This window comes from Staurois parvus, unplaced genomic scaffold, assembly GCF_062004578.1.
Source record: "Staurois parvus isolate SC_StPar_1 unplaced genomic scaffold, SC_StPar_1.0 ptg001284l, whole genome shotgun sequence".
NCBI lineage: Eukaryota > Metazoa > Chordata > Amphibia > Anura > Ranidae > Staurois > Staurois parvus.
The window spans coordinates 1,867,563-1,894,794 of NW_028319080.1; the positions used below are offsets into that span (position 1 = coordinate 1,867,563).

At 42.6% G+C, this 27,232-nt stretch overlaps 1 protein-coding gene across 1 annotated transcript; it reads right to left on the reverse strand.

The window, feature by feature from the left end:
* LOC149437617 (class I histocompatibility antigen, F10 alpha chain-like) lies at window positions 1–27,232 on the reverse strand. The gene is made up of 7 exons (XM_089660881.1): window positions 27,075–27,232; window positions 17,995–18,255; window positions 12,576–12,854; window positions 9,817–10,095; window positions 6,383–6,478; window positions 5,886–5,915; window positions 1–246 (listed from the first exon to the last, which is right to left on the reverse strand). The coding sequence occupies exons 1-7, from the start codon at window positions 27,127–27,129 to the stop codon at window positions 203–205; spliced, it is 1,044 nt and encodes a 347-aa protein (XP_089517007.1). The 5' UTR covers window positions 27,130–27,232; the 3' UTR covers window positions 1–202.

Genomic DNA, 27,232 nt, shown 5'->3' on the forward strand with positions numbered 1-27,232 from the left:
TTACTATAATCACTTTATTATGAATTCAAATAGAAGGAAAACATTTACTATTAAATTACAAGGCATGACATTAAATATTTTAATAAATACAGAAGGAATAAACAAGCAATTGGCTGAAATTCTGTGGCCTGTGATGATGGAAGATGGTGTCCCCTTCTGTGGATTTTAGGTTGATCGCCACATATTCTTTCATGGTGTGCAATTAGGCTTTAGGGATTTTGGAGAACTGCGATTCTGTCTCAGAGACTGAAAAAGTTGAAGCTAATTAGTGTAAAGGAACATGAAGCTACTAATAATGATTTTTAAACAGTTAATCCACTATATACAACACAGAGAGGTGTTATCAAGAAGTTATATTCAGGATAGGGGGCACACATGCCATCAGGCAGCTACCCATGGGTGCACTGGAGGGGGCAGCATTTAGGATCCAAACATGAGCATCACCAGGCAGGGGTACTGGGGGCAAGTGCAGTGCAGAGCCAAGGAGAGCTCTTCCAGGCTTTTTCTTGGCTTTTGCGAGTCTCTTGAAGCAGCCAAGGGGAATCGCTGGTGGATTTTCACTCACTCTGCTGCAGGCATTGCTGCATCTGAGGTCTGGTGAGTGTCATGGGTCCGATCTCACTGTGAAGACACCAGCATGTGTTAGCAGCTGTGTAAGAGCCCTCCATGCTGCCAGCAATATATGATGATAGACAAGATGAGATGACACTCTCAGCCTCACTCTGCACAAAGATTCTCTAGCTCATAGGACCACAATCTAAGTGTGTTGCCAGCAGACTGAGATTGACAAGTACTGGGATCAGTTAACTATGGAGTTAACCTGTTACATACTAGATAGCTGCCACAATGTATTTTTTTGGAGACACAAATCTTTCACAATATATACAGTAACTATTCTGACTTTTATGAAACGTCTGTAATAGACACAGTCACAACAGACAGGGAAATTGCAGAGACTTACTATATAGTAGTGCTCTTCAAAGGGATAATGAATCTTTAAGTTCTGGCTTAGGCCTTAGTGCAGTGTTTCTCAACCATTCTTCAGTCAAGGCACCATTTCACACTATGGATAATCTCAAGGCACCCTTTAAAATTCTGCACAATCTCAAGGCACCCCAATCTAAAATGTAAAAAACTATTCTACACACATCCAGTACACCCAAGATTAGAGGTGATTTACTCTTCCAAAGCAAATACACCTTTGCACACTGGTACTGACTAGTATTCCAGGGTGTCTCCCTCATTTTCTTGACCTCACATTGCTAACATGACCCCAGTTCTGATGCAGAGGGGAAATCAAGGATGATGTTCATGCACCCAATGTCCTCCTTATCAACTATTGATGTCATTGGTTGTTAGGATGCTGGCAGCTTGAAGGTCATAAAAGTGCACAATGAAAACTTGTGGCTTTGTGTACTAAAAGGCAAGATTGATCCACCTGCTGGCTTGTATACAATTTTTGGTATGTTTGCCAAGGTACCCTTTAAGAAACCTGAAGGCACCCCAGGGTGCCTGGGCACCCTGGTTGAGAAAGGCTGCATTACAGGTAATTTTACGGATGTTAAAATATCAGTTAATAAAAGATGAGCAAAAATATTTACAGAAAAATGTTATTACAAAATAGAATAGCAATGGAAAAAATAAACAGAAATAGTAAAGAAAAAGTACCTAACACGTTTCTGATCTTTGGGTTCCAGAGTTCCTCCAGGTAGTGTAAGTCCTATCTAGCATATCATAACCATTCATAGCATATGGGCATTGTTTTGATGGTAATGGGAGAGCTCTAGACTGCTAATGCAGACACACGTTTCTGATGGTTGAGGAGGGTGGTAACAGAAATGACCCAACCAATCAAGAGATACAAGGAGTGGTGAAGGGGATGTCAAAAATGCTTATCATTCAGCAGCTGCCACTCCCTCAAATACAGTTTTTAAAATACATTAATATTTCTAGTATAGCCCATGTCAAGATTTAATAACTCTGATTTTATCCTGCAGCATAGAACTACCTTTTGAATGAATACAAATATGATAGGTTACTGATGCCTGTATCACCTAAGAGATGGAATGTGCCTGATCCACCTCCAGTACCTCCTAATATAGGTGTGTATGGTCCTAAAATATTGGTATGATATGAATATGTTATTCTTGATGTAAACTTATCAGATCAAAAATTACGAAACACATTTAAATGTTGACTCTATAGCGAGATATATTCAGCCAGGAAAGTGTATTGCACAGGTGTCAAACACAAGACCCGCGGGATGAATCTGGCCTGCTAGGCCATTTCATGTGTCTTTGCACCTCTCCTGCACAGCCTTGTCTCTCTCCCCACTTTGTGATGGGGGGCTCTTGACATCTGATGTAAGGGGGAGGGTTGCTCTGAACAGCTAGTCTTACTGGCCCTTTGAAGGCAACCATTATGCTGATGCAGCCCACAATTAAATTGTGTTTGACACCCCTGGTGTATTGTGTTTTCTGCAGACTAATATATTTTATGGTAGAATTATAAATGTGACCTAAGTATTTTTATGTTGGGTGGATGTCTGTTTTATGGTTCTCATTACAGAGTTTTACTCTATATATTTCAGAGCTTTACAACATATAGCATATAGTAAAAGTGCTGGCTTAGGTTCTGCCAGGCTGTATCTTGATAATAGTTAACGTGCCTGTTAAACATTAAGAGATTCTGCAGTATTCTATCTTAATACTGATAATGAATGTTTGGAATTCAGCTTAAAGGTTGTGTAGCCCCAATCTGTGGCACTCCCGGACTATAGCCACATGGACCAGGCTGTCACCGGAAGGAGAATGGGCATAGGGCTGGAGGAGAGCCTGCCCAAGGCCCAAGATACAGAGGACACCATGATTGGCTGCAGAACTGCAGCAGGAATGGCTGTGGACTGCTGGGAGGAGCTAAGACTTGTGGGAAAGGTAGTCCCCAGAGAGACTGAGCTCAGTGTTTTGCAAAATTGTGTGGTACTACAAGTCCTAGAAGTTGGGTGCTGGATAAAGGAGGAAAAAGAAGCAGAAGCCAGGATGCATGGGAATGGGGAAAGTGAAATGTGACCATCAAAGAGGGCTGCTGTATTGGAGAGCTACTTGCTGTAGTATTTGCCGTGGTGTCAGGCAAAGAGAGAAACTGGGCTGCCACATCTACACAAAAGTCACAGCTGTCAGAGTGCCACTGGTTCCGTGAAAGATCTTCATTTCCAGGTCCTGAGTCACCGGTTTTCTGAGCAATCACCATTGCCGGGTCCTAAGTAGTTGCCAACATCACTGGTGCTGGATGCCAGAGTGCTGCTTGATGCCAGAGTGCTGCTTGGCAGTGAGAGGCTGCTTGCCACGAGTTCCTTACCCACTTCCTAAAGGGCCGGTGTCACCTCTAATTTAGGATATAATTTGGATAATGACATCCTGTACTGTAGGATACTCCACCCTGAGCACTTCCCAAATAAACCCAACTTGTGTCACTACCTTGTGAATTTAAACAGAATAATGGTATCCTATTGTTCCTGTCTCAGTTTTGGGGTTGCCCAGACCTAACTATTGTCCCATGCTGCAGGGAGAGAGTTTTTGGGGGGGTTTTTTGCTAAGGAGGAGGACAATAGTACTGAAGGAAGGCGGGGTCTTATGGAAGAAGACGTGTGCTGGGAAGGGGGTTAGCTAAGGACGAGGACATGTGTGAATTCCAGCCAAAAACGAAATAAATACATAGCCCAGTAAAAAATAAAACATTAAAGGCAGTTTCGGCTGCAATACTCACTTTCACGCAAGAGTTGTCCACCACAGTATTTTTTTTTTAGTTATTGGATGTCTTTGGTTTTCCTCAAATTAAGTGATGGCCAGCATCAGTGTTACCTAGCCTTCCTCAGGTTAAATGCCAACATCATTCAATGCACTTCCTCTGAGCCCAGGCTGCCAAGGGCTGCTTCCTGAGGTGCTTTATCACCCAAATCATTACATGATCACTGTGTAGGGCAGCTGTAAGGAGTGCCCCTTGCTACTGCCTTAGGAAAAGAGGAAGTAACCCTGAGCAGAGTATAGCATCAAGTCAATGAAACTCCTGGGATATTGATCTGGTCAGTTAAGTAGCAGAGGGGTTGTTAATCAGTTTCAGCTGCATTGGTGTTAATGAAATTAACAACAGGTGCACTAAATGGGCAACAATGCGACGACCCCCAAAACAGTAACGGTTTTACAGGTGAAGGCCACTGAAATTTTTTTCTCTACTTATGTATTCTGGCTGTTTTTCACACGTTTTGCATTTGGCTAGGATCAGTGTCAATACTGGTAGCATGAGGGGATACCTGGACCCTACAGAGGTTGCACAGGCAGTCAAACTCCTCCAGGATGGCACATCAATATGTGCCAATGCCAGAAGGTTGGCTGTGTTTCTCAGCACAGTCTCAAGAGCATGGAGGAGATTCCAGGAGACAGGCAGTTACTCTAGGAGAGCTGGACAGGGCCATAGAAGGTCCTTATCCCATCAGCAGGATCGGTATCTGCTCCTTTGTGCAAGAATGAACAGGATGAGCACTGCCAGAACCCTACAAAATGACCTCCAGCAGGCCACTGCTGTGAATGTCTCTGACCAAACAATCAGAAACAGACTTCATGAGGGTGGCCTGAGGGCCCGACATTCTCTAGTGGGCCCTGTGCTCACTGCCTGGCACCATAGAGCATTTACCATAAAACACCAGAATTGGCAGGTCTGCTACTGGTGCCCTGTGCTTTTCACAGATGAGAGCAGGTTCACCCTGAGCACATGTGACAGACGTGAAAGGGTCAGGAGAAGCCATGGAGAACGCTATGCTGCCTGTAACGTCGTTCAGCATGACTGTTTTGGTGGTGGGTCAGTGATGGTCTGGAGTGGCATACCTATGGAGGGATGCACAGACCTCTACAGGCTAGACAATGGCACCCTGACTGCCATTAGGTATTGGGATGAAATCCTTGGACCCATTGTCAGACCCTTTGCTGGTGCCTTGGAGTCCTGGGTTCCTCCTGGTGCACGGCAATGCCCGGCTTCATGTGTTGAGATGATGCAGGCAGTTATTGGAGGATGAAGGAACTGATACCATTGAATGGCCCCCACGTTCGCCTGACCTAAATTCAATAGAACACCTCTGGAATATCATGTTTTGGTCCATCTGATGCCACCAGGTTGCAACTCAGACTGTCCAGGAGCTCAGTGATGCCCTGGTCCAGATCTGGGAGGAAATCCCCCAGGACACCATCCGTCATCTCATTAAAAGCATGCCTCAACATTGTCAGGCATGCATACAAGCATGTGGGGGCCATACAAACTACGGAAGACCATTTTGAGTTGCTGCAGGGAAATTTCAGCAAAATGGACTAGCCTGCTGCATCATTTTTTCACTTTGATTTTTGGGGTGTCTTTAAATTCAGTCCTCTGTAGGTTGATCAATTTCATTTCTGTCAAAGAATGGGGCATATTTACGTTCCTAACACATTACCCAGTCCATATCATTATAGATATCCAGCTTGATATTTTTCCGCATTGAGATCTGATGGGTTTTCAAAGTGTTTCTTTAATTTTTTTGAGCAGTGAATATATATATATATATATATATATATATATATATATAGATACATACACACACAGTATATATATATATATGTATATATATATATATATATTTTTTTTTTTTTTTTTTTTTTAAGGCGGGGGTGGGGGGGGGGGGGGGGGTTGGCGGGACATCTGGACAGTAAGCATAGATGGATTAAATAAACTAGGCTTCTGTTTTAAATTGTACGGTTCATAATCTTATAGGAAAGTCACATTTTCAATTCCTCACAAATATTCTACAACCACACTATCACACTATACTGACACAGAAGAGCTTACAATGGAATACTTACGGTTAGTGCTCTTGTAGCCATGTCCCCTTTCTAAAATAGATAAAGAAGATAATATTGGAAAGTGGCAATACAAGATCCTCACAAACTGCTATAGAAAATTTAGGCTGTGAATTTCTGTTAGGTCCTAACAGGTGTACAAAGTCTAATCTGCTCTGAAAATGACCAAGAACACAAATAATTATTTGGACAGTGAAACTGTATTTTTATTTCTTTAAAGAAGTTTGGTGGTAACACTCCTAAAAGGAAAGATCACAAAGCAGCCATAGAAATGTACTGTACATGGGCAGCATTGAGACTGGAGTTTCTGTAGTGCTGATGCTCCATCCTATGTGTGTTGTTATCCCATTGAATCTGGTACCCATGTTGGTATTGGTACCGAAACTGGAACACAGTTTACATAAATTTGGTACAAGTAAGGGTACAGGGAGCATACTGCCAGAAGTGCCCTAATTACTTTCCTAAATCCCCCCATAAAATTCTCCAGTACTGACACTTACTCTTATACAGATAGACTCCACTGATAACTGCAACTGCAACAAGACAGCCGATGATCATACCAACAATCATGGTAATTGCAGAACCATTGTTGGGTTCTAAGAGAGAAAAAGAGGAAATCATGAGGTAACACTCCAAAGCAAAAACAGGAAAGAGCATGAGGCAGTCAAGGGAATTCAAATTTACAAATAAAATAAAGGGGCAACAGATCCTCTTTACCTAAAGTGGAACTTCACTAAAATTTGGACGTTCCACTGTTCTTAGTTCTCCCCCCTCCTCTGCCACTAATATTAACTTTTTTTTAGCAGGCGGGTACATAGCTTTGATGGGTACCTGCTCTGATCGCCTAGGCTATCCCAGCAGAAGTTCAGTCCCCCTCACTGCTCACAGCCTCCTGGGACATGGTACAGGGCCCAGGAGGTTGCAGGACCATTCACAGGGTGGAGCTTATCTTGCACATACAGATTGGATGGCCGAAAGTGAAGCAGCAAGGAGTCATGGCCAGCTTCCCACAGTCAAGATGGCACACTGGGGACCCAAAGACCGGCGAAGAACCAGCCCGGGTGAGGAAGTGCTGGATCCCTTGACAAGTAAGTGTCTGTTTATTAAATGTCAGCAGCTACAGTATGTGTACCTTTTGACTTTTATTTATTTCATTAATTTTTTATTTAATTTTAATGACCAAAGATCCTCTTTAATTATGCGAGTGGGAGGTATTTGAGGTGGTATCCCAGTCACATGGGAATTTTTCCTTGTTAATGATTTATGCAACGGGATCCAGGGTGGAGCCTGACTGATTTGGAAAAAGGTCATGAGCAAAAAAGTCAGTGACTGCAAATGACACTGGGTGGTTTTCTCTCATTGGACACAGTGGCTTTATGTGGGTGAGAAGATCAACATTTTAAGCACATATGATCCCAAAACAGGGGCAGACTGACCATTTGGAAACTCGGGCACTGCCCAAGGGCCCGGGGTCAGTAGGGGGCCCCATGAGATGCCCCTGGTACCTTTTTCATAGGCTTTTTTGAGTTTGGGCAAGGACACAGGGACCCCATGATCCCCTATTGCCTGGGGGCCCCATGAGTTGTCAGTCCGCTCCTGTCCCAAAACAAAGATGTAATATATTTCAGCTTATACGAAGTCCTTAGATGTGTTTTTCCCTTTATTTTTACCTGGTGATCCTGCCAGTAAAACACTTTTTGTCCAAGGGTGACCTACAATATGGCGTACCTATGAAGGAACTGCATTATCACCCTAGGCTGCTTCCCTGATTTGGACTACAAACACCTCCTCTCACCTCACCTCAATTACATGAGAGTATGTGTTTTGTAGTTCACAGAAGATAGATGGAAAATCTAATAACATTGTTAGAGAATTTAGTTCAGTACACAAGAAGTTAAAAATAAATTGATTCTGGCAAGACTGATCAGTGTTTTTCAGTACTTACAGGAATCTTCTTAGCCTCCACATCTAAGGGCAGGAAAACTGCAAAACAATACATTGTTGTTCTTGGGCAGGGGTCTCCAAACTTTTCAAAGAAAGGGCCATGTTCTTTAGACTTAGGGGGGTCAGTGGGTGTAGAAAATGTCCAGGGCCCAGCATCAATGAGAATAAACAATGCCTCATGGTTAGTAGTCAGTACAGCTGTGGCGAAAAGTTTTCAGAACGACACAAATATTAATTTTCACAAAGTCTGCTGCTTCAGTGTTTTTAGATCTTTTTGTCAGATGTTACTATGGTATAGTGAAGTATAATTACAAGCATGTCATAAGTATGAAAGGCTTTTATTGACAGTTACATTAAGTTCATGCAAAGAGAAAATATTTACAGTGTTGACCCTTCTTTTTCAAGACCTCTGCAATTCACCCTGGCATGCTGTCAATCAACTTTTGGACCAAATGCTGACTGATGGCAGCCCATTCTTGCACAATCAATGCTTGGAGTTTTTCAAAATTTGTGGAGTTTATTTTCTTGTTCACCCGCCTCTTGAGGATTGACCACAAGTTCTCAATGGGATTAAGATTTGAGGAGTTTCCTGGCCATGGACCCAAAATTTCGATGTTGTTTCCCAAGCCACTTAGTTATCAATTTTGCCTTATAGCAAGGTGCTCCATCATGCTGGAAAAGTCATTGTTCATCACCAAACTGTTCTTGGGTGGTTGGGAGAAGTTGCTCTCGGAGGATGTTTTTGTACCATTCTTTATTCATGGCTGTTCTTAGGCAAAATTGTGAGTGAGCCCACTCCTTTGGCTGAGAAGCAACTTCGCACATGAATGGTCTTAGGATGCTTTACTGTTGGCATGACACAGGACTGATGGTAACGCTCACCTTTTCTTTTCCAGATAAGGTTTTTTCCAGATGCCCTAAAGAATCGGATTCATCAGAGAAAATGACTTTACCCCAGTCCTCAGCAGTCCAATCCCTGTACGTTTTGCGGAATATCAGTCCGTCCCTTTTTTTCTGGAGAGAAGTGACTTCTTGCTCCCCTTCCTGACACCAAGCCATCCTCCCCTTTGCCTCACTGTGCGTGCAAATTCACTCACACCTGCCTGCTGCCATTCCTGAGCGAGCTCTGCACTGGTGGCACCCCAATCCCACAGCTGAATCAACTTTAGGAGACGGTCCTGGAGCTTGCAGAACTTTCTTAGATTCCATGAAGTCTTCTTCATGACAATTGAACCTCTCTCCTTGAAGTTCTTGATGATCCAATAAATGGTTGCTTTAGGCACAATCTTAGTAGCAGTAATATCCTTGCCTGTGAATCCCTTTATGTGCAAAGCAATGATGACTGCATGTGTTTCCTTGCAGGTAAATTAATATTTGTGTCATTCTCAAAACCTTTGGCCAGGGCTGTAGGAGGAGGGATAGTTCTCGATCATTTGTATTAGTGTTGAGGAATAGTACCCCACCATTGGTATTAATGGGAGGAATACTGCCTCCACATTGGTATCAATGTGAGGAGTTATGCCCCACTGTTGGTATCATTGGGAGGAATAGTGCCCCAAGGGCCTGATAAAGGCTAGTAAAGGGCCACATTTGGAGACCACTGTTCTTTGGGTTAGACATACAGTACTTGAAAGAAAAACAGACAGGTTGGCTTAGATACGGAGAATGTCACCAGCACACCAAGGATCACCAATAAGGGTCCAAATACAGTATGTTAATGAACGATCACATAGTTACAGCAAGGCAACGTTTCAGAGTCTCACAGGACCCCTTCATCAGGCTGTGTTCCTGAAAGGGCTCAAAATGGGTCTACATGGCCATCTTGTTCCCCTGTGGTTCCCCTGTGTGTGCATAGGCAGCAAGTGGCACATATCCACATGTTCAATTAGGGAAAAGGATGGGGAGATGGCAGGCTTCAGGTTAGTTTTGAAGGAAAATGTAATCTATGTTTACATAAAGCTTATTTCTTGTTTTCTGTTGTTCAACTTACCCCATGTCACATAGAGAGTTTCAGTCCCCAGGCTGCTATGATCCACATGACAGGAGTAAGTGTCTCCCTCCTTGGTTGGCACTTCCACACTGACTCTGATCTGATAGGTGCCATCAGGATGGGGGAGAATTGGACTCATTGCATCTGAAGGAACATGGTCTACCCCATTCCTCATCCACTTCACATCCACAGCACGGGGGTGAAACCCGTACACCAGGCACTGAAGTCTCATCAGCCCATCTGGTTGATGACGTCCCCACACCTTCACCTCTGGACGCACTAAGAGGAGAGAAACATATAAAACCACCAAGTGAGTAAGCGGTATAATAGAGTTACAGGAACCCCTCCCTGGAACTTTATGAGGTTCCCTTTCCTCTTCTATCTACCTAACTTTTGCCCTTCTCCCTCATTTACCTATCACCCTCCTATGGGGGATATTGAAACCCAAGACACAATCTCCCTCACTGTCACGTACCTTACTTGTGAGCCTGACAGCACAGGAAGGCCTCTCGTATGGCTCCGGCTCAAGGGCCAATGAAGGTGGGACAGCAATCACAAGAGCACGGCGGGGTATGAGTGCCTGGTCAGTCCTGTAGTCTGTGCGGGAATTGCTGGCACTTCGCTGGCCGATGGGATGGCTGGACAGGCTGGCAGCAGAGCAGGTAGGTAGCAGGCAGACGTCACATCATGGACTGGCAGGTGACAGATCAGGCTGGCAGCAGATCAGGCTGGTAGCAGAGCAGGCAGGCAGTAGAGCAGACTGGTAGCAGACTGTATGCAGGGTCAGACAGGCCGGGTCGGTAACAGATAAGCGGATCAGAAATGAACAGCAGGCAGAAGAATGGTCGGGTCAGAATTTAAGGTCAGTGATGGTGGAAGCAGATCAGGCAGATACATAAGGCAGAGGTGGAGTCCAAGAAGCAAGTTGGGGTCAACACAGGTATCAGTCACAGGATCAGGCACAGGAATAGGGGGGGGGGGGAGCTGCAGATCAAACAGCAATTCACTAGTGCAGCTGCTGCACCTATACAGGCCAGTGTGCGCCAGAATTAGCCAATGCACATTTCCGTGCACGTACGCCCACGCATGCACATATGTGTACCATATGCACACGGCCACGTACAACAGCACCTGCAGGACCGTGCATTTGCATGTGACTACAAGCCTCAGTTATGCCATGGCCAACATGTCCCTGACACTCACTGTTCTTTCCTTACTTAATATCCACTGAAACTTCATAAACGGAGACCCTAGGTTTAGGTAAAATGCTAGTATGTACCAATAGTCGTCTAAAATTGTCTAAAATTGTTTGTTGAAAACACAACTTTTGACAAGATTACTTGAAATTTTAATGTTACTGTCTTGTACTGCACTGCCTCCATGTATGCCTAAAATCCCAAGGTTCACCTTTAATGCTAGAGTTATGGCTCAGTCAACCGGGTGGCCAAAGGAGTATTAAAAGCAGGCAGTTGGAGCACACAATAATGCTTGTCCCCAGTGACCTTGCAAACCTCCCGACACCTCTGACACTCTGACTCTCACATTTTTCAATAGTAGAGAATAATAATACAAGAGACACAATTCTTGAACACTTCTATATTTGACTGGTTCAAAAGAGTAGACTACAGGAATAATGGGTTGAGGGTACACAACCCCAGTTAACGCATACAAGCAGAACAATGGCACAATAGAAACAATCAATGTGCAACATTTAACAGAAAATACAGTCATAAGTAGCAAGCTTCAGCTGTTTAATTGCAACACCGGCAGTAAGATGGGGAAGAGAAGGCTTGTTGACTTATCAGCTCCCTCTGGGTCATTGGTATTACCACAGGGTATGCAGAGTACAATGTAAATGTATACTCTGGCATAAATATATGTAGGTACCCTAGTTAGAATAACAATGGTCTTAAAAAGGAAGAGGTCCTTTTAACTAGAGATTGCAGCTTGAGTCCTATCACGTTAAAAGATCCTGATATGGTGGTATCCGCTGTCTTTTGCTAGCAATGGTGGGACCCATAAACAGTAGTGAATACTGGTAACTCAATGAAGTTAAACAGATAGGCTTTGGTAATGATCAAAGCAAGGGTTTCCTGGTAAAGGTGTCTGCATGCAGTGTCTCTAGAGTGATAAAAATCACTCTAGAGACACTGAAAGAGGTCAGCAATCTGCCTGCTCACCATTCCTATGGATAACATGGCCTCCTAGGAACGAAAGTCCTTACCCAGGCTCTTGCCTGTTTGCAGCCACTTATAACTGTACACATACTGTGGTCACTATTGGTTTCTTTCTGAATGAGGAAAAAAGTAAACTACATGTTGCATTTGGCAGGCATTAATGCCACAGAACACAACTTATTAAAGTGTACGGGGCCATACTGCAAGCACTCTCCAACCACATGCAATGGTCATGGGTGTGGTGCAGTGGGTCAGCATTTTGAGGGCTTAAACAGGTGGTGAGGAGGTGACATATTGCCTCCTCCTCACCTGTTAAAAACCCTCTGAAAAGAGAGTGCAGATTGCTTTTCAGAGAGGAGGTAATGATAGCCGCACATCTAAATAGGCCCTTCGTGTAGTATTGGGTTAACATTAGTGACTATCTTTTCTCCCTATTATTAGTGACTGTGTAATGTCTCCAACAGGGGCACTGATATAAAAAAAAATCAAAATAATGTGCTGCTTATAAAGATGTCATTTATAGGGAATGCCACAGACATGACATATAGAAGTTGTACTATACAGTGCAGGTAGTGCAGTTACCTCTCCTCTCTAGTTCTTCTTTTCCATATTCACTTAACTTCTTCAATTGTTCAATACATTCGTTCTCCAGGTAATCCTTCTGTTTCTTCCCCCATCTCACCTCCGGGCTGTTCCATTCCTGGGTGCTGAGCTGAGCCTCATGTATGGTTGGGATATAGATCCCGCTCTGTTTGTCCAAGAAGATGACATCTCTCCCATCATATCCCAACTGTGTGAACCCATCAGTGCTGCCGTCATCTCTCAGCTCACAGCCAAACATCCACTGGGCAGTATGGAAGCCTGCACATGGCATAGGGACATATTACATGGGAGCAGAACATGTCAGGTGTGCAGGAGTATGCATTCTATGGTTTGTGAACACCTTCGTATCACATATACACAATATGACCAAAGGGTGATGGACATCTCTCCCAATGATTGACAATAGCATTGTAGACAATTGTGTTCATCCAACTTTGTGACAACAGCTTGGGGAAGACCCTTTTCTGCTCCTACATGACTGTACCCAGGGGCGGACTGAAATCTCATGGGGCCCCTGGGTAATAGGGGATCATGGAGCCCCTGTGTCCTCGTCCACACTCAAACCACACCCAAAAAAGCCTATGAAAGGTACCAAGAATATCTCATGGGGCCCTCTACTGACCCCGGGCCCTCGGGCAGTGTCCGAGTTCCCCAATGGTCAGTCCGCCCCTAACTGTACCCCTGTGTACAAAGCCAGATCCTCAACCACTTGCTCACCTGAGGATCCCCCCCCCCCCCCCTCCTTCCTGTCCAGGCCATTTTTTGCAATATGGCGCTGCGTTACTTTAACTGAATTGCACGGTCATGCAACGCTGCACCCAAACGAAATTTACGTCCTTTTTTCCCCACAAATAGAGCTTTCTTTTGGTGGTATTTGATCGCCTCTGCGTTTTTTATTTTATGTGCTATAAACAAAAAAAGATCTAAAATTTTGAAAAAAAAACTATATTTTTGACTATTTGCTATTAAACATGCTCAGTAACAATATTTAAAAAATCAAATTTCGTCATAAATTTAGGCTAAAATGTATTCTGCTCCATGTCTTCCCAATAATCCCAATACGTGTAAATTAATTGGTTAATTGATTTAAATGAAAGTTATAGAGTTTACAAATGGCGGTATAGATACTAAAAATTTGTTTTTACTAGTAATGGCGGCGATCAGTGACTTATAGTGGAACTGCGGCTGGCATTCTGACACTGGGGGGGGAACTGACTTGGTGTCACTGACAACCCCAGTGACACCAATACAGTGATCAGTGCTCATAAAAGGCACTGGGCAGGAAGGGGTTAACATGTGGGGCGAGCAAAGGGGTAATTTTGTGCTGGTTTATCCAGGAAATCCAGGCAATCAAAATTTGGGATTTTTATGATTCTCCAGCCAAAACTTCAGGCATATTTTTAAAGAGGAGCTTCAGTCTCCCCCCCCCCCCCCCCAAAAAAAAAATGTGGTCAGCAGCTACAAATCCTGTAGCTGCTAATTTTTAAATAAGGACACTTACCTGTCCAGGGGTCCAGCGCTGTCCTCACCTGGGCTAGTTCTTCACTGGGTTTTGGGTCCATACCGCCAGCATCTTAATTAGGGGAAACCGGGTGTGAAGGCTTGCTGCTTCACAGTTGGCTTCTCACTGAACATGGGCGAGCCGCACTGAACTTTGTGAGTGGTCCTGCAGTTTTCTGAGACCTGTGATGTGTCCCAGAAGGCAGCAGGTGAAGAGTGGGGGTAAACTTCCACTTGGATCACCTAAGCCAGGGGTGTCAAACTCCTTTTCATCGTAGGCCATATCAGCATTATTAACATAAATATGCTCAGTGATAAAAAAAATCAAAAAAAGCCCTTCCTTAAATTATAACCATAATAATTTCCAATTAAAGTCCAAAATATAAAAATTTATAAAAAACAAAAATATCCAATGTCCCTCTTGAAAAATAGAAAAAAAATAAATACGTGTTGTCCAAAATTCATTCAAGTGTAAAGACTCTCAGCCTCTTGCATAAACTTGATTACCTCAAAAGCAAAAAAAACAAAATATACATAGTGCATTATCCTTTATAGATCAAAATAACATGTGAAGTCACTCCAGTGATATTCACCCAGGTGAAAATAAGTGTATACATATATATATATATATCCACATACACATGCAATATACAGTGCAAAACAGTGTATGTGAATCACTCTTCTGTGCTCAAAAACATACAACACAGTGTACACTTCTACTAAAGTAAGGAGTGGATACCTTTACCAATATTCAAAATAACTTTTGCTTTAATACCGATCCCCAAAAACTGCACGATGAAATAAGTCTTCCTGCAGATATCCTCAAGGTTTATTTTGATCCCATAGTACTATATGGATCCTTCCACACTAGCACTTCAGATATGTTTCCACCATATACGCCATCCAGATACCCATATATAAGGAACAGAAAATAGTGTAATACTGCCACACACTAAAATCCAAAATTTTCATAGTACTGCTTACATTAAATACATCTTTCAATCGCGTATAACGTATATAAAAACCTTTCTGCCATCCAGGATCCAGGAGAGTCCCAGTCGCTAGTAGCAGCTAATTTTCCCCTCTCCGAGATGGCCGCCGCTCCACTTCCGGTTTCTCGCATGCGTCTGACGTCACTTCCGGTTTCTCGTATGCGTCTGACGTCACTTCCCTTTGACGCGTTTCGTCATTAGACGTAATCATAAAGGCCCTTTATGATTACGTCCAATGACGAAACGCGTCAAAGGGAAGTGATGTCAGACGCATGCGAGAAACCGGAAGTGGAGCGGCGGCCATCTTGGAGAGGGGAAAATTAGCTGCTACTAGCAACTGGGACTCTCCTGGATCCTGGATGGCAGAAAGGTTTTCATATACGTTATACGCGATTGAAAGATGTATTTAATGTAAGCAGTACTATTAAAATTTTGGATTTTAGTGTGTGGCAGTATTACACTATTTTCTGTTCCTTATATATGGGTATCTGGATGGCGTATATGGTGGAAACATATCTGAAGTGCTAGTGTGGAAGGATCCATATAGTACTATGGGATCAAAATAAACCTTGAGGATATCTGCAGGAAGACTTATTTCATCGTGCAGTTTTTGGGGATCGGTATTAAAGCAAAAGTTATTTTTGAATATTGCTAAGGGTATCCACTCCTTACTTTAGTAGAAGTGTACACTGTGTTGTATGTTTTTGAGCACAGAAGAGTGATTCACATACACTGTTTTGCACTGTATATTACATGTGTATGTGGATATATATATATATATATATATGTATACACTTGTTTTCACCTGGGTGAATATCACTGGAGTGACTTCACATGTTATTTTGATCTATAAAGGATAATGCACTATGTATATTTTGTTTTTTTTGCTTTTGAGGTAATCAAGTTTATGCAAGAGGCTGAGAGTCTTTACACTTGAATGAATTTTGGACAACACGTATTTATTTATTTTCTATTTTTCAAGAGGGACATTGGATATTTTTGTTTTTTATAAATTTTTATATTTTGGACTTTAATTGGAAATTATTATGGTTATAATTTAAGGAAGGGCTTTTTTTTATATTTTTTTTATCACTGAGCATATTTATGTTAATATTTGTGCACCTCTAAGGGTAGAGGTGAAGTGTGCTTGAAAGTAATTGGGTAGAAATAGTGATTTATATTTATTTTATCATATCAGCATTATGGTTGCCCTCCAAGGGCCGGTTGTATCTGTAAGACTAGATGTCCAGAGCACCCCACCCCCCATTATATCAGATGTCAAGAATCACACATTCTCCCTAACATCTCCGTGCACCCCTATTGGAGGCAGAGCTGGAAAGCAGAAAGTGCAGGGTCTGGAGGAGGATCATAAGAGGAGCAGGCCTTGTGTGACCTAAGCAATCTGGGCAGAAGTGGGAGCAAGTAAATCTCAAAACCAGATACCCGGTCCCCCCTCCGCATGTTTAATAGCAAAAAGTCAAAAATATTGTTTTTTTTCTAAAAAATTTCATCTTTTTTTATAGCACAAAAAATTAAAAACGCACAGGCGATTAAATGTCACTGAAAGAAAGCTCTATTCGTGGGAAAAAAAGAACGCAAATTTAACTTGGGTGCAGCGTTGCATGACCGTGCAATTGTTAGTTAAAGTAATGCAGCGCCGTATCGCAGAAAATGGCCTGGTCAGGAGGGGGGGGGGGGGGGAATCCTCTGGAGGGCAAGTGGATAGACCGTTTATAAAGTAACTGAACTGCTTCATACTGCAGCTGTTTGTAGAAAGTTCTTTTTGTTAATGAATGTAATTCTTCAGTAGTATATATACGGCCCTTCCCAATGACCTGGATACATACAGCTGAAGGTATAATGTGCTGGAAAATAAGTAATGCTGCAATTTCCTGACAGATGTAGAATGTTTCTTGGGTGGACGCCAAGCACAGCTCACTTTCAGTCACTTAATAATGGCGGGTGTGCTATAAACCCATTGTAAGTAATGGCGTATTGTTCCCTTAGTATGCACTGCATTTACACGTGTGAAGTAGTATGTAAGTAGCGGGCAGTCCCTAGTATGATACAAACCGAAAACTGCTAGGCATGCTATGGATAGCACAAGAAAACATCCCTAGACTCCCTAATATTAGTATTTGGTACATCCATAGATGAGGCCAAATACAATGGAGATTTTATATTAACAAGCTCTTTAAAGTGGAACTAAAGTCCCATTTCTAGGTTTCCCGAGCATATGACATACTTACATCATGCACAGCTCATACGTCCAGCAGCTGGGGTTCAGGTATGTATACTGTACATCTCTACCATAAGCAGAGTAACTCCTATCACATATATCCATGTCCGTGAGGCCAAATAGCACAAGAATCTATAGAATCAGTAACAACATGAGAGGTCAGGGGCACTAAACCAAAAAGAGCCTCAGGGGAGCCTGGCCTACCACCTTCTGCATGATTCATCCACATGGGCTGTTATTTCTTTCCATGTGGCCTCCACAGCCCTTTTTGCCTACTGTAGGTCCCGCTGATAATCTGCAAGATCCCACACTGTCCTCTAAATGTCCTTTGCTGGGGGGGGCGGGGTCAAAGTTGGCAGCTAATCAAAGTTCTCATCTCTCCTCTCTCTGCCGCACTGTCCTGTTGGTGACTGAGAGACACAGGAGATCTGGTGGTGCAACTCCAGTGCCTTGAAACAGCTGCCAGTCAGGATATTCTGGGGAGAGATTTGGCCCCCATACCCCCCACCTTATCTACGCTTCTGCCTTGCACAAAACAAGCGCTCTCTGACAAAAGACAAAGTACAGTGTGAAGCACAGCAGAGATTTATCTTGTATCCTGCGCTGATTTGAAATAAAAGGAAGACATTTTTAGAAGACACTTGGATGTGCATAGAGAGAGTTTCACCTTCAGTCTGATTGAAGCGTCTCATCCCCACCCTCACATTGTTCCTGAATTCAGGCTGATAGTATTTTGCCTTTCGTAGCTGTCTGTCCCAGTACACTGGTCCCTCTTTTTCCATCCAAGGAGGCACAGAAAGGAAATGTCCGGAGTCACTGCTGTACCAGTGTATCTGCTTATCATCCACATATGCAACAGCAGAGAATTCTGGCAGACCTGAGCAGGTTTCTGAGAACCCTGAATAATAATACCGCAGAGTGTGTCCATCTGAAAAGAAATACAGAGCATTTCAAGGTTATCAAAGTACAGTATAACTGGTTGCTTCGGGTAACAGGAACTGTATGAGGAACATCTGATAAATAAGATTGAGAATTTATTTGTTTGATGGCAGATTATTTACTAACGTACGTTTATAAAACAGAGCGATATACAAGGGTTTATATGAAGCTCACGACTGTTGCTGCAGCTGCTTACAGCCAATTAAGGAATTTTAGATAGGAGTGATCCAGGTGGCTCCAGAGCCACCCGATCACTTTTATGGGCCTTAGAAGCTGTGCCCTTCCCCCAGCAATAAAGTTATTAAAGAAAAAAAAATAAAAAGTGTAAAAATAATAATTTATATAAAAGTAAATAAAAATAATGTAATAATCCCATTCCCCGCCCCCCCCCCCCCCCCGAAAACACCCCAAAGCACACAAGCAGCATAGGGTGCACATGTGTATGTAAACATAAATTGTGCCATGTGATGTACCACTGTAAATGTTGGAGTGAGCGCAATAATTCTAGGGCCATAATTCAAAATTAACTCCAAACTGATAACCTGTAAATGTTTTTAAAGCATCACCTATGGAGAATTTTGGGTACTGTATTTTTTTGCGATTTCATGGGTATGCAAAATTTTAGGACTTGACGTGTTTGGTATCTATTTACTTGATGCCACCCCAATTTATCAAAAAATTGAGTATAATATTGTGTTTTAAAATAAGATGTAAAACCTGCTCTGATATCTAAATTGGAAGCAGCACCAGCTTAAACTATATAATTAAGAAAGACACTCACGCACTGAATCAATCATCAACTATTGATGTCATTTTTTGATTTGCATTTCTTTATGTGATTGATTCAGTGGGGGGAGCGCACCTGTTTTTTGTAATATTGTGTTTGTTTGCAGTAACATTTTTGCATATTTTTATGTGTTTGATAAATAGGTTTGCAAATATTGTGCAACATTAAAAAATTGCAACTGCCACCATTTTATTCTCCAGGGCCATCGCTTTAGAAAATATATACAATTTTGGAGTTTAAAGTAATTTCTACCAAAAAATTCAGATTTTGACATGTGTGCAAAAAATGTAAAACTTTCACTGGTAGTCAAGCAGTTAAAGACCAATTCCACTATTTACAAAAATAATAAATGATAAATAATAAATGATAAATAATAAATGATAAATGCATGTGTGTAAAAAAAATCTGCATTTATTATTTTTTTGCAAATCAGCCAGTAAAGTATTGCAACAGTGATCAGTGGTTGGTGGGTGCAAGGCCAGGTTCCAGCAGATTCTTCCTCCAGCTCTCTGCCTGTATTGAGATACGGGCTTTCAGTTGGAGAGCTAGAGGAAGTAACAATGGACTATGAGTGTAAAGATCACCACATTTGTGCTCCACAAAGAACTACAAGTCCTGTCTTCCACAGTGTCAGATGAATGACACAACTGTGTGGGCGGAGTCCTGTAATTTTGAATGTGACAACAGCTGCAAGGTTGAAGAAGCCCTGCATTCTGTCACAGTGCAGTTAGGGGGTAGGGGGGTTCCATGAGCACCACGGAACAATACAGGTGTAACATTGTGCAAAAGATGGACTTAGCATTTAACACTATGGGGCTTATTTACTAAAACGTCATGGTGCAAAATCTACTGCAGCTCTGCATAGAAACCAATCCGCTTTCAGGTTTTACCCCCCAGTTACATCAAGCCTGATTCTGAAATCGTGTGACTTACAATGAAATCACATGATTTGAAAGTCGGACGACTTGCCGATTTCAGGTGCGATTTGCAAGATATCTGACACACCAATCGCACCAAAAGTAGTGCATGCACTACTCTAGAAATCGGTGCGGCTCCGACCAAGTTGGAACAGCGCCGATATGATTGCTCTAATAAGTCGCATGGCATGCGAATCACATGCCAAGTCGCACCCAATGTGACCGGGGTGTTAGTGTCAAAGCTTCATTGTCCAAGCTGAAGTTAGAAGCTGATTGGCTACCATGCAGAGCTGCACCAGATTTTGAGCGCTCCAGTTACCCGGTAAATCTTCCCATATATGTTTCTAAACAATACAGATTTAGGCTGCATTCACACCTCAACAGAGGGATTTTCAGGTGTGTATTTTTTTTTAAGTGTTTTGTTGTCAGTATCTTTTTTGCCATCTGTGTCCCATTGGGGAAATTTCTCTTAATTTCCTGTCGCATAGCCAAACAGAAAAATAGATATGAGAGGAAATCCACCAAAGTTAGGAAATCCCTGGTTGTCACCAAAATTAGTGCCTGTGTTGGAAAATTTCCCCTCTATTCCTGTTCTGGAGACAACCCAAACTTTGGGATTTTCTTTCACTTTCGCTCTCAGTGATATCGGCAAACGGACAAATAGAGATGGTGAATCTCCCTAATGGGGGCACAAACATTAAAAAAATCTGAGAGATTCCCTCGACACTCTATATCCACTTGCCAACCTGCTGCAGTACATTTACAGTGACAGGTCAATCACGTAACTGTATGGTGCGGCTTTCTTCCAGGTCCGCTCACACATGCGTGACTGTGCTGTCATTGGCTGCAGCACAAGCCGATCAGTGGGTCCCAGCCAATGATCTGCTCATTGAATGATAGAAGTGAGCTCTGTGTAACAACACAGAGCTCTCTTCATACAGCAGCGATGTGCCATTTTTTTCTACCTGCTAAACAGGGAGTAAAAAATGGCACATTGCTTAGCAAAACACCACACAGCAAACATTGTTAGACACATATTTAACCCATTGGATATGTTTTATAGCAGAAAGTTAAAAAAATTCAGTTTTTTTAATTTTTATCAAATTTTTGGGTCTTTTTATTGTTTATATTACAAAAAATTAAAAACCCAGTGGTGATCAAATACAACCAAAAGAAAGCTCTATTTGTGTGAAGAAAATATATAAATGTTGTTTGCATACAGCATTGACCATGCAATCGCCAGTTAGAATGGGGGCAAAATCTTTTGGTCCTCAAGTGGCTATAAAACAAAAAAAAAGTTTTTCTTTAACTCATTTGTGCCTAAGAGTAAAACAAATCTTAACGCCTAAGCACAATTTTGCAACTTCGACGTGATAGCAAAACTGTACATATCATCACAACTACTTTGTGCATCCAGGTGGATTATACTGCATTTTTTTTTTTCAAGACAAATTGGACTTTCATTTGGTGGTAAATGGTAATGGATTTCTCCTGATTTTTTTGTTATTACCAAAGGAAAACTAGAAAACATTTTTTAAATTTAGCTGTCTATTTCTTGCTACTACCATAACTCACCAAAGAACAACCCAAAATAATTTCTCCAGCTTCTGACGATTGCAGTGATACCACATGTGTGTACGTTAGTTGTTGTTTGTACCCGTAGTACGGCCCAGAAACAATAATGTGCAATTTGCTTTTCTTTTTTTTCTATCGTACTACTAACTGACACTAATTTAAAAATGTAAAAAAAAAACCTTGACCAAAAAAACAAAACAAAAAAAACTTGACCCTGACCCTTAACCCTGACCTTTGACCCTGACTTTGACCTTTGACCAAGACCTTGACCCAAACACTAACCCTGGCACAGATCTTGATCTAGATATTTTTGTTTATTTTTTTATTATGATTTTTATTTGTTTATTTATTTAATAGGCTCCATGCACACGGAGCATTTTAATAGCGTTAGCTCGGTAAAGTCACGTTAAAGACGTGAGTTTTTCAGCGTTTTTTAGCATTTTTGCATTATCGTTTTGCTGCGCTTTTACGCGTTTGCGTTTTTAGTGTATTTTTAACCAAAAAAAAATATTTTTTTTGCTCTAAAAAAGTCTGGTTTTCTGCATTTTACCGCATTTTGGTGTGTTTTTCAGCATTAGAGTGTTTTTGCAACTAAAAAACTCTTCTAGAAACCCACTAGTTCTGGGGTTTTATTCCAGCTAAAAAACAAAAGCCAAAAACAGCCGCTGTAAAAACATCCAGTGCGCACGAGGATTAATGCAGGCCATACATGAGTTGAAAATCGAGCGATTTTTTGTCCTAAAATCGGACCTAATAATCGGCCGATTTTGGCTCTGTTAGTGGGTCAATGGCACCAGCTGATTTTCGTGGTTCCTCCAATTTTTGGTGATCGGACATGTTGGAAATTTCGTGAAAAACGACTGATTTTCGACTCAATGATGGTCAAATCGAACGATCGTTTTTCTGAAAAGAATAAGCGCATGAGCCGTGATCTGGAAGGAAAAGAAGTTTTGCATGTTATATGAGGTGAACTTTATGACTTTGTCGGCCGATTTTTTAAATCAATGATGGCACCATCGGATTACCGAGCGAACAACGTGTCAGATTTTCGGACGAAAAATAGTTTGGAATTTGAACCATATATGGCCTGCATTACATACACGTTTTTTTTTTTCTCTCTGAAAGGACAGAGAGAGATACAATGTATCCTTCTCCTCCATTCAGAGAAAACAAGGGAGGGCGGGCTTCACAGTGACTGATCACTGTGATAGCCAATCAGAAGCTATCACAGCGATCAAGTGACCTGAAATTGGGAGTTCAGATTGTTAGAACGGGACCCGGGGCTCTCAGTGACACCCCGGTCTTTGTGCTGGGAGTGCACCGTGGGGCGCGCTCCCAGCAGAAAGATGGTGCACAAATTAGCAGCCCCACAGAAAAAAGCCCAGTTCTGTGAGATCACTGATTTGCGTGCGGTCGGGGTCAAGGGGTTAAGCTGAGGGCCCAGAATCTCAGATGTCTAATACGTCATCATCTCTGAATGCACCAGGACAGGCCCTGGTCTGTGTACACATTTCCTTCTCTATATATGACTTTGATGTAAAAGATGTATTGAGACTATCGGTCATATCACACAATGTAATCCTACTAAACACCTAGGGCAGCAATGGGCAAACTACGGCCCGCGGGCCGTATACGGCCCGGCGGACCTTTTAATCCGGCCCGCGGAGCTAGGCTCCCGCAAGGCCAGTGGTCGGCAAGCCGCGGCTCTTTACAAACTTAGATGCGGGTCTCCTGTGTGCCGGGCGCCCGCTCCCCTCCTCTCGGATGGCCGCCCCCCCTCTCGGATGGCCGGCCCCTCCCTCCTCTCGGGCGTCAGGACTCTGCAGCTGTCAGGATGTAGGCGGGGCAGCCAGGATGTAGGCGGGGCAGCGTGACGAACTCTTCTCTCAGTCCTCCCTGAAGACCAGAACGGCGCGGGAATACGAGAGGAACGCGCGGAGCAAAGGTAAGTGACACAGGGGGGACTTACTATATGGGGAATGAATTACTATATGGGGGACTTACTATATGGGGGATGAATTACTATATGGGGGACTTACTATATGGGGAATGAATTACTATATGGGGGACTTACTATATGGGGAATGAATTACTATATGGAGGACTTACTATATGGGGGATGAATTACTATATGGGGGACTTACTATATGGGGAATGAATTACTATATGGAGGACTTACTATATGGGGAATGAATTACTATATGGGGGACTTACTATATGGGGAATGAATTACTATATGGAGGACTTACTATATGGGGGATGAATTACTATATGGGGGACTTACTATATGGGGAATGAATTACTATATGGAGGACTTACTATATGGGGGATGAATTACTATATGGGGGACTTACTATATGGGGAATGAATTACTATATGGAGGACTTACTATATGGGGAATGAATTACTATATGGGGGACTTACTATATGGGGAATGAATTACTATATGGGGGACTTACTATATGGGGAATGAATTACTATATGGGGGACTTACTATATGGGGAATGAATTACTATATGGGGGACTTACTATATGGGGAATGAATTACTATATGGGGGACTTACTATATGGGGAATGAATTACTATATGGGGGACTTACTATATGGGGAATGAATTACTATATGGGGGATGAATTACTATATGGGGGATGAATTAATATGGGGGATGAATTAATATGGGGGATGAATTACTATGTGGGGGATGAATTACTATATGGGGGATGAATTACTATATGGGGGATGAATTGCTATATGGGGGATGAATTGCTATATGGGGGATGAATTACTATGGGGGACAAATTACTATATGGGGGATGAATTACTATATGGGGGATGAATTACTATGGGGGATGAATTACTATATGGGGGATTAATTACTATGCTTACTATGGGGGAATATTACTATACTTACTATGGATGACACATACACATCATTCATCTACTCTTGGTCCGGCCCCCGGGTCCAATATATGAACCCATTGCGGCCCTCAAGTCAAAAAGTTTGCCCACCCCTGACCTAGGGCGTCACCTCGTCCCATTACACCCGAACACATATTACTGACACGGGTTCTGGGGCTGAATACGGCTGTCAATAAACTCACGCAGTGCCTTATCTGCAATAAATCAGCCCCAGAACCCGTGTCAGTAATATGTGTTCGGGTTTAACCCCTTGCCTTCCGGGCACTTATACCCCCTTCCTGCCCAGGTCAATTTTCAGCTTTCAGCGCTGTCACACTTTGACAATTGCACGGTCATGCAACGCTGTACCCATATGAAATTTTTATAATTTTTTGAGGCAGATAGAGCTTTCTTTTGGTAGTATATAATCACCTCTGGATTTTTTAGTTTTTCCTAAACAAACCAAAAACAACTGAAACGTGAAAAAAAAAAAAATTTCTTAGTTTTTGTTATAAAATGTTGTACATAAGTGATTTTTCTCCTTCACTGATGTGCGCTAATGAGGCTGCAGTGATGGGCACTGATAGGTGGCACTGATGAGGAGGCACTGGTAGGTGGCACTGATGGGCATTGACAGGCATCACTGATGGGCACTGAAAGGCAGCACTCATATATGGCATTGATAGGTGGCACTGACTGGCACTGATAGGGGGCACTGAAAGGCAGATCAGATAGGCACTGATATGTGGCATTGATGTGCACTGGTAGGCACTGATATGTGGCATTGATGAGGCACTGATGGGCACTGACAGCTGGCATTGATGGACACTGACAGGTGGCACTGCTGGGGCTACACTGATCATCAGTGCCCTGATGATCAGTGTACATGTCCCCTCTGAGAAATGAAGATTACCGGATCGCCTCTCCTCTGTCAGCGTGACAGCTCGGCATTTCCCTATTTACATGCGATTGGACACAGCTGATCACATGACCGAACCAACGTCTTTGGCTGTTCTGTTGATCGGTGATCTGCTGTGTCTGAGGGAAACAGCGCACCACCGATCGCAATGCTGCGCGCTCCCGGAGCCGTGCACGTGCGGTTAGAGTGGGAGGACGTCTTATGATGTCCTCCCAGAATGAGAGAACCACCTGGCGCCCGTCATTACCTTATACGGCGGGCAAAAGGTGGTTAAATGGACGAGGTGACAACCCCGGTGCCAGATCCTTTACATCTTCCAACATTTATAGTGCAGCCGTATACCTGAACAGATCCAGATTGTTGGATAGATTCGGTAGGTTCTCATATTACATCATTTATTTATTTCTAGTTATACATTATCATTACATCATTTTAGTACATTTAAATTGATTGTGCAATCTGATTGTAACATGTATGGTGACCTTTAAGCCAGCCACGGGTCGAAATCTGAAAGAATTTTCTTTCGAAAATCTTTTCTAAGAATTTTCGTTTGAATTTTTTGATCAGTGGATCACAGAAATGGATGATTTTCGTGTGACCATCGAATCTGAGTGATCAGGCATGTTGGAAATTTTTTGAAATATGAACAAATTTCAAATCAATTAAGGGAGAATTGTGCGAGAAAAATAAAGCTGTGACCTGGAAAGAAAAGAAAATTCTTGGCCATGAAAATTCTTTTCTGTAGCAACATGATGAGAAATTGAAAGCTTGGTTGATTGAATTTCGAAATCAATCGGATTACAAAACGAACAAAATTTCTGATTTTCTAAATACAATTCGCTCAGAATTCGACCCATGTATGGCCTGCATTATTTTCCGGTCACATCAAGCACGACTTTGAAATCAAGTGGCTTAGAGTGAAGTTGAATGATTGCAAAGTCGGGAGACCCACCGATTTCAGGTGCGATTTGCAAGACATCTGATACAGATATCTATGCAAATCGCACCAAAAGTAGTGCAGGTACTGCTGTAGAAATCAGTGCGGCTCTGACCATGTCAGAACCTCTTGGATATGACCTCTGTAATTGTGAACAATAGGGTGTGACTTGGCATGCGATTTGCAAGCCATGCAAATCGCATCCAGTGTGAACCAGGGCTTAGAACCTACATACTAATGATATAATGAAATTATCATGTGTGTGGGCTCCCCGATGCTGGGACCACCTTCTGTCTGGAGCAGCAATCTATTGCAGGAGGTTATATGTAGAAGGCTGGGCAGGTCTATATTTTATTCTTTTAATCTATTTCAGGTACTTATATAGCGCCATCAATTTACACAGGACTTTCCATATATATTGTACATTCACATCAGTCCCTAACCCCCAAGGGGCGTACAATCTAAGGTCCCTAACTCACATTTATACATACACATACTAGGGACAATTTAGACAGGAGCCAATTACCTACCAGCATGTCTTTGGAGTGTGGGAGGAAACCGGAGTATCCGGAGGAAACCCACACAGGGAGAACATGCAAACTCCAGGCAGGTGGTGCTGTGGTTGGGATTTGAACCAACGACCCGAGTACTGCCAGGTGGAAGTGCTAACCATTTAGCCCGTGTGCTGCCATAGACACATACAGATGTGTACTCTGCCCTTTATTACCAACCTTCATCTACCCCGACATTGAGAACTCTCCGCTCCTCATACTTACCACCAAGACCTTCTGACAACCCCAGAAGAAGCAGGATGAGGACGGTCATCTTCATCCTCCTGTCTGTGATCTGTTGGGGGGATCCGACTTCTGCAGAATGACACAGTTACAGCGTCAGGAACTCGGAGATCAGGACCGGAGGATCTGATTGGCTGAAC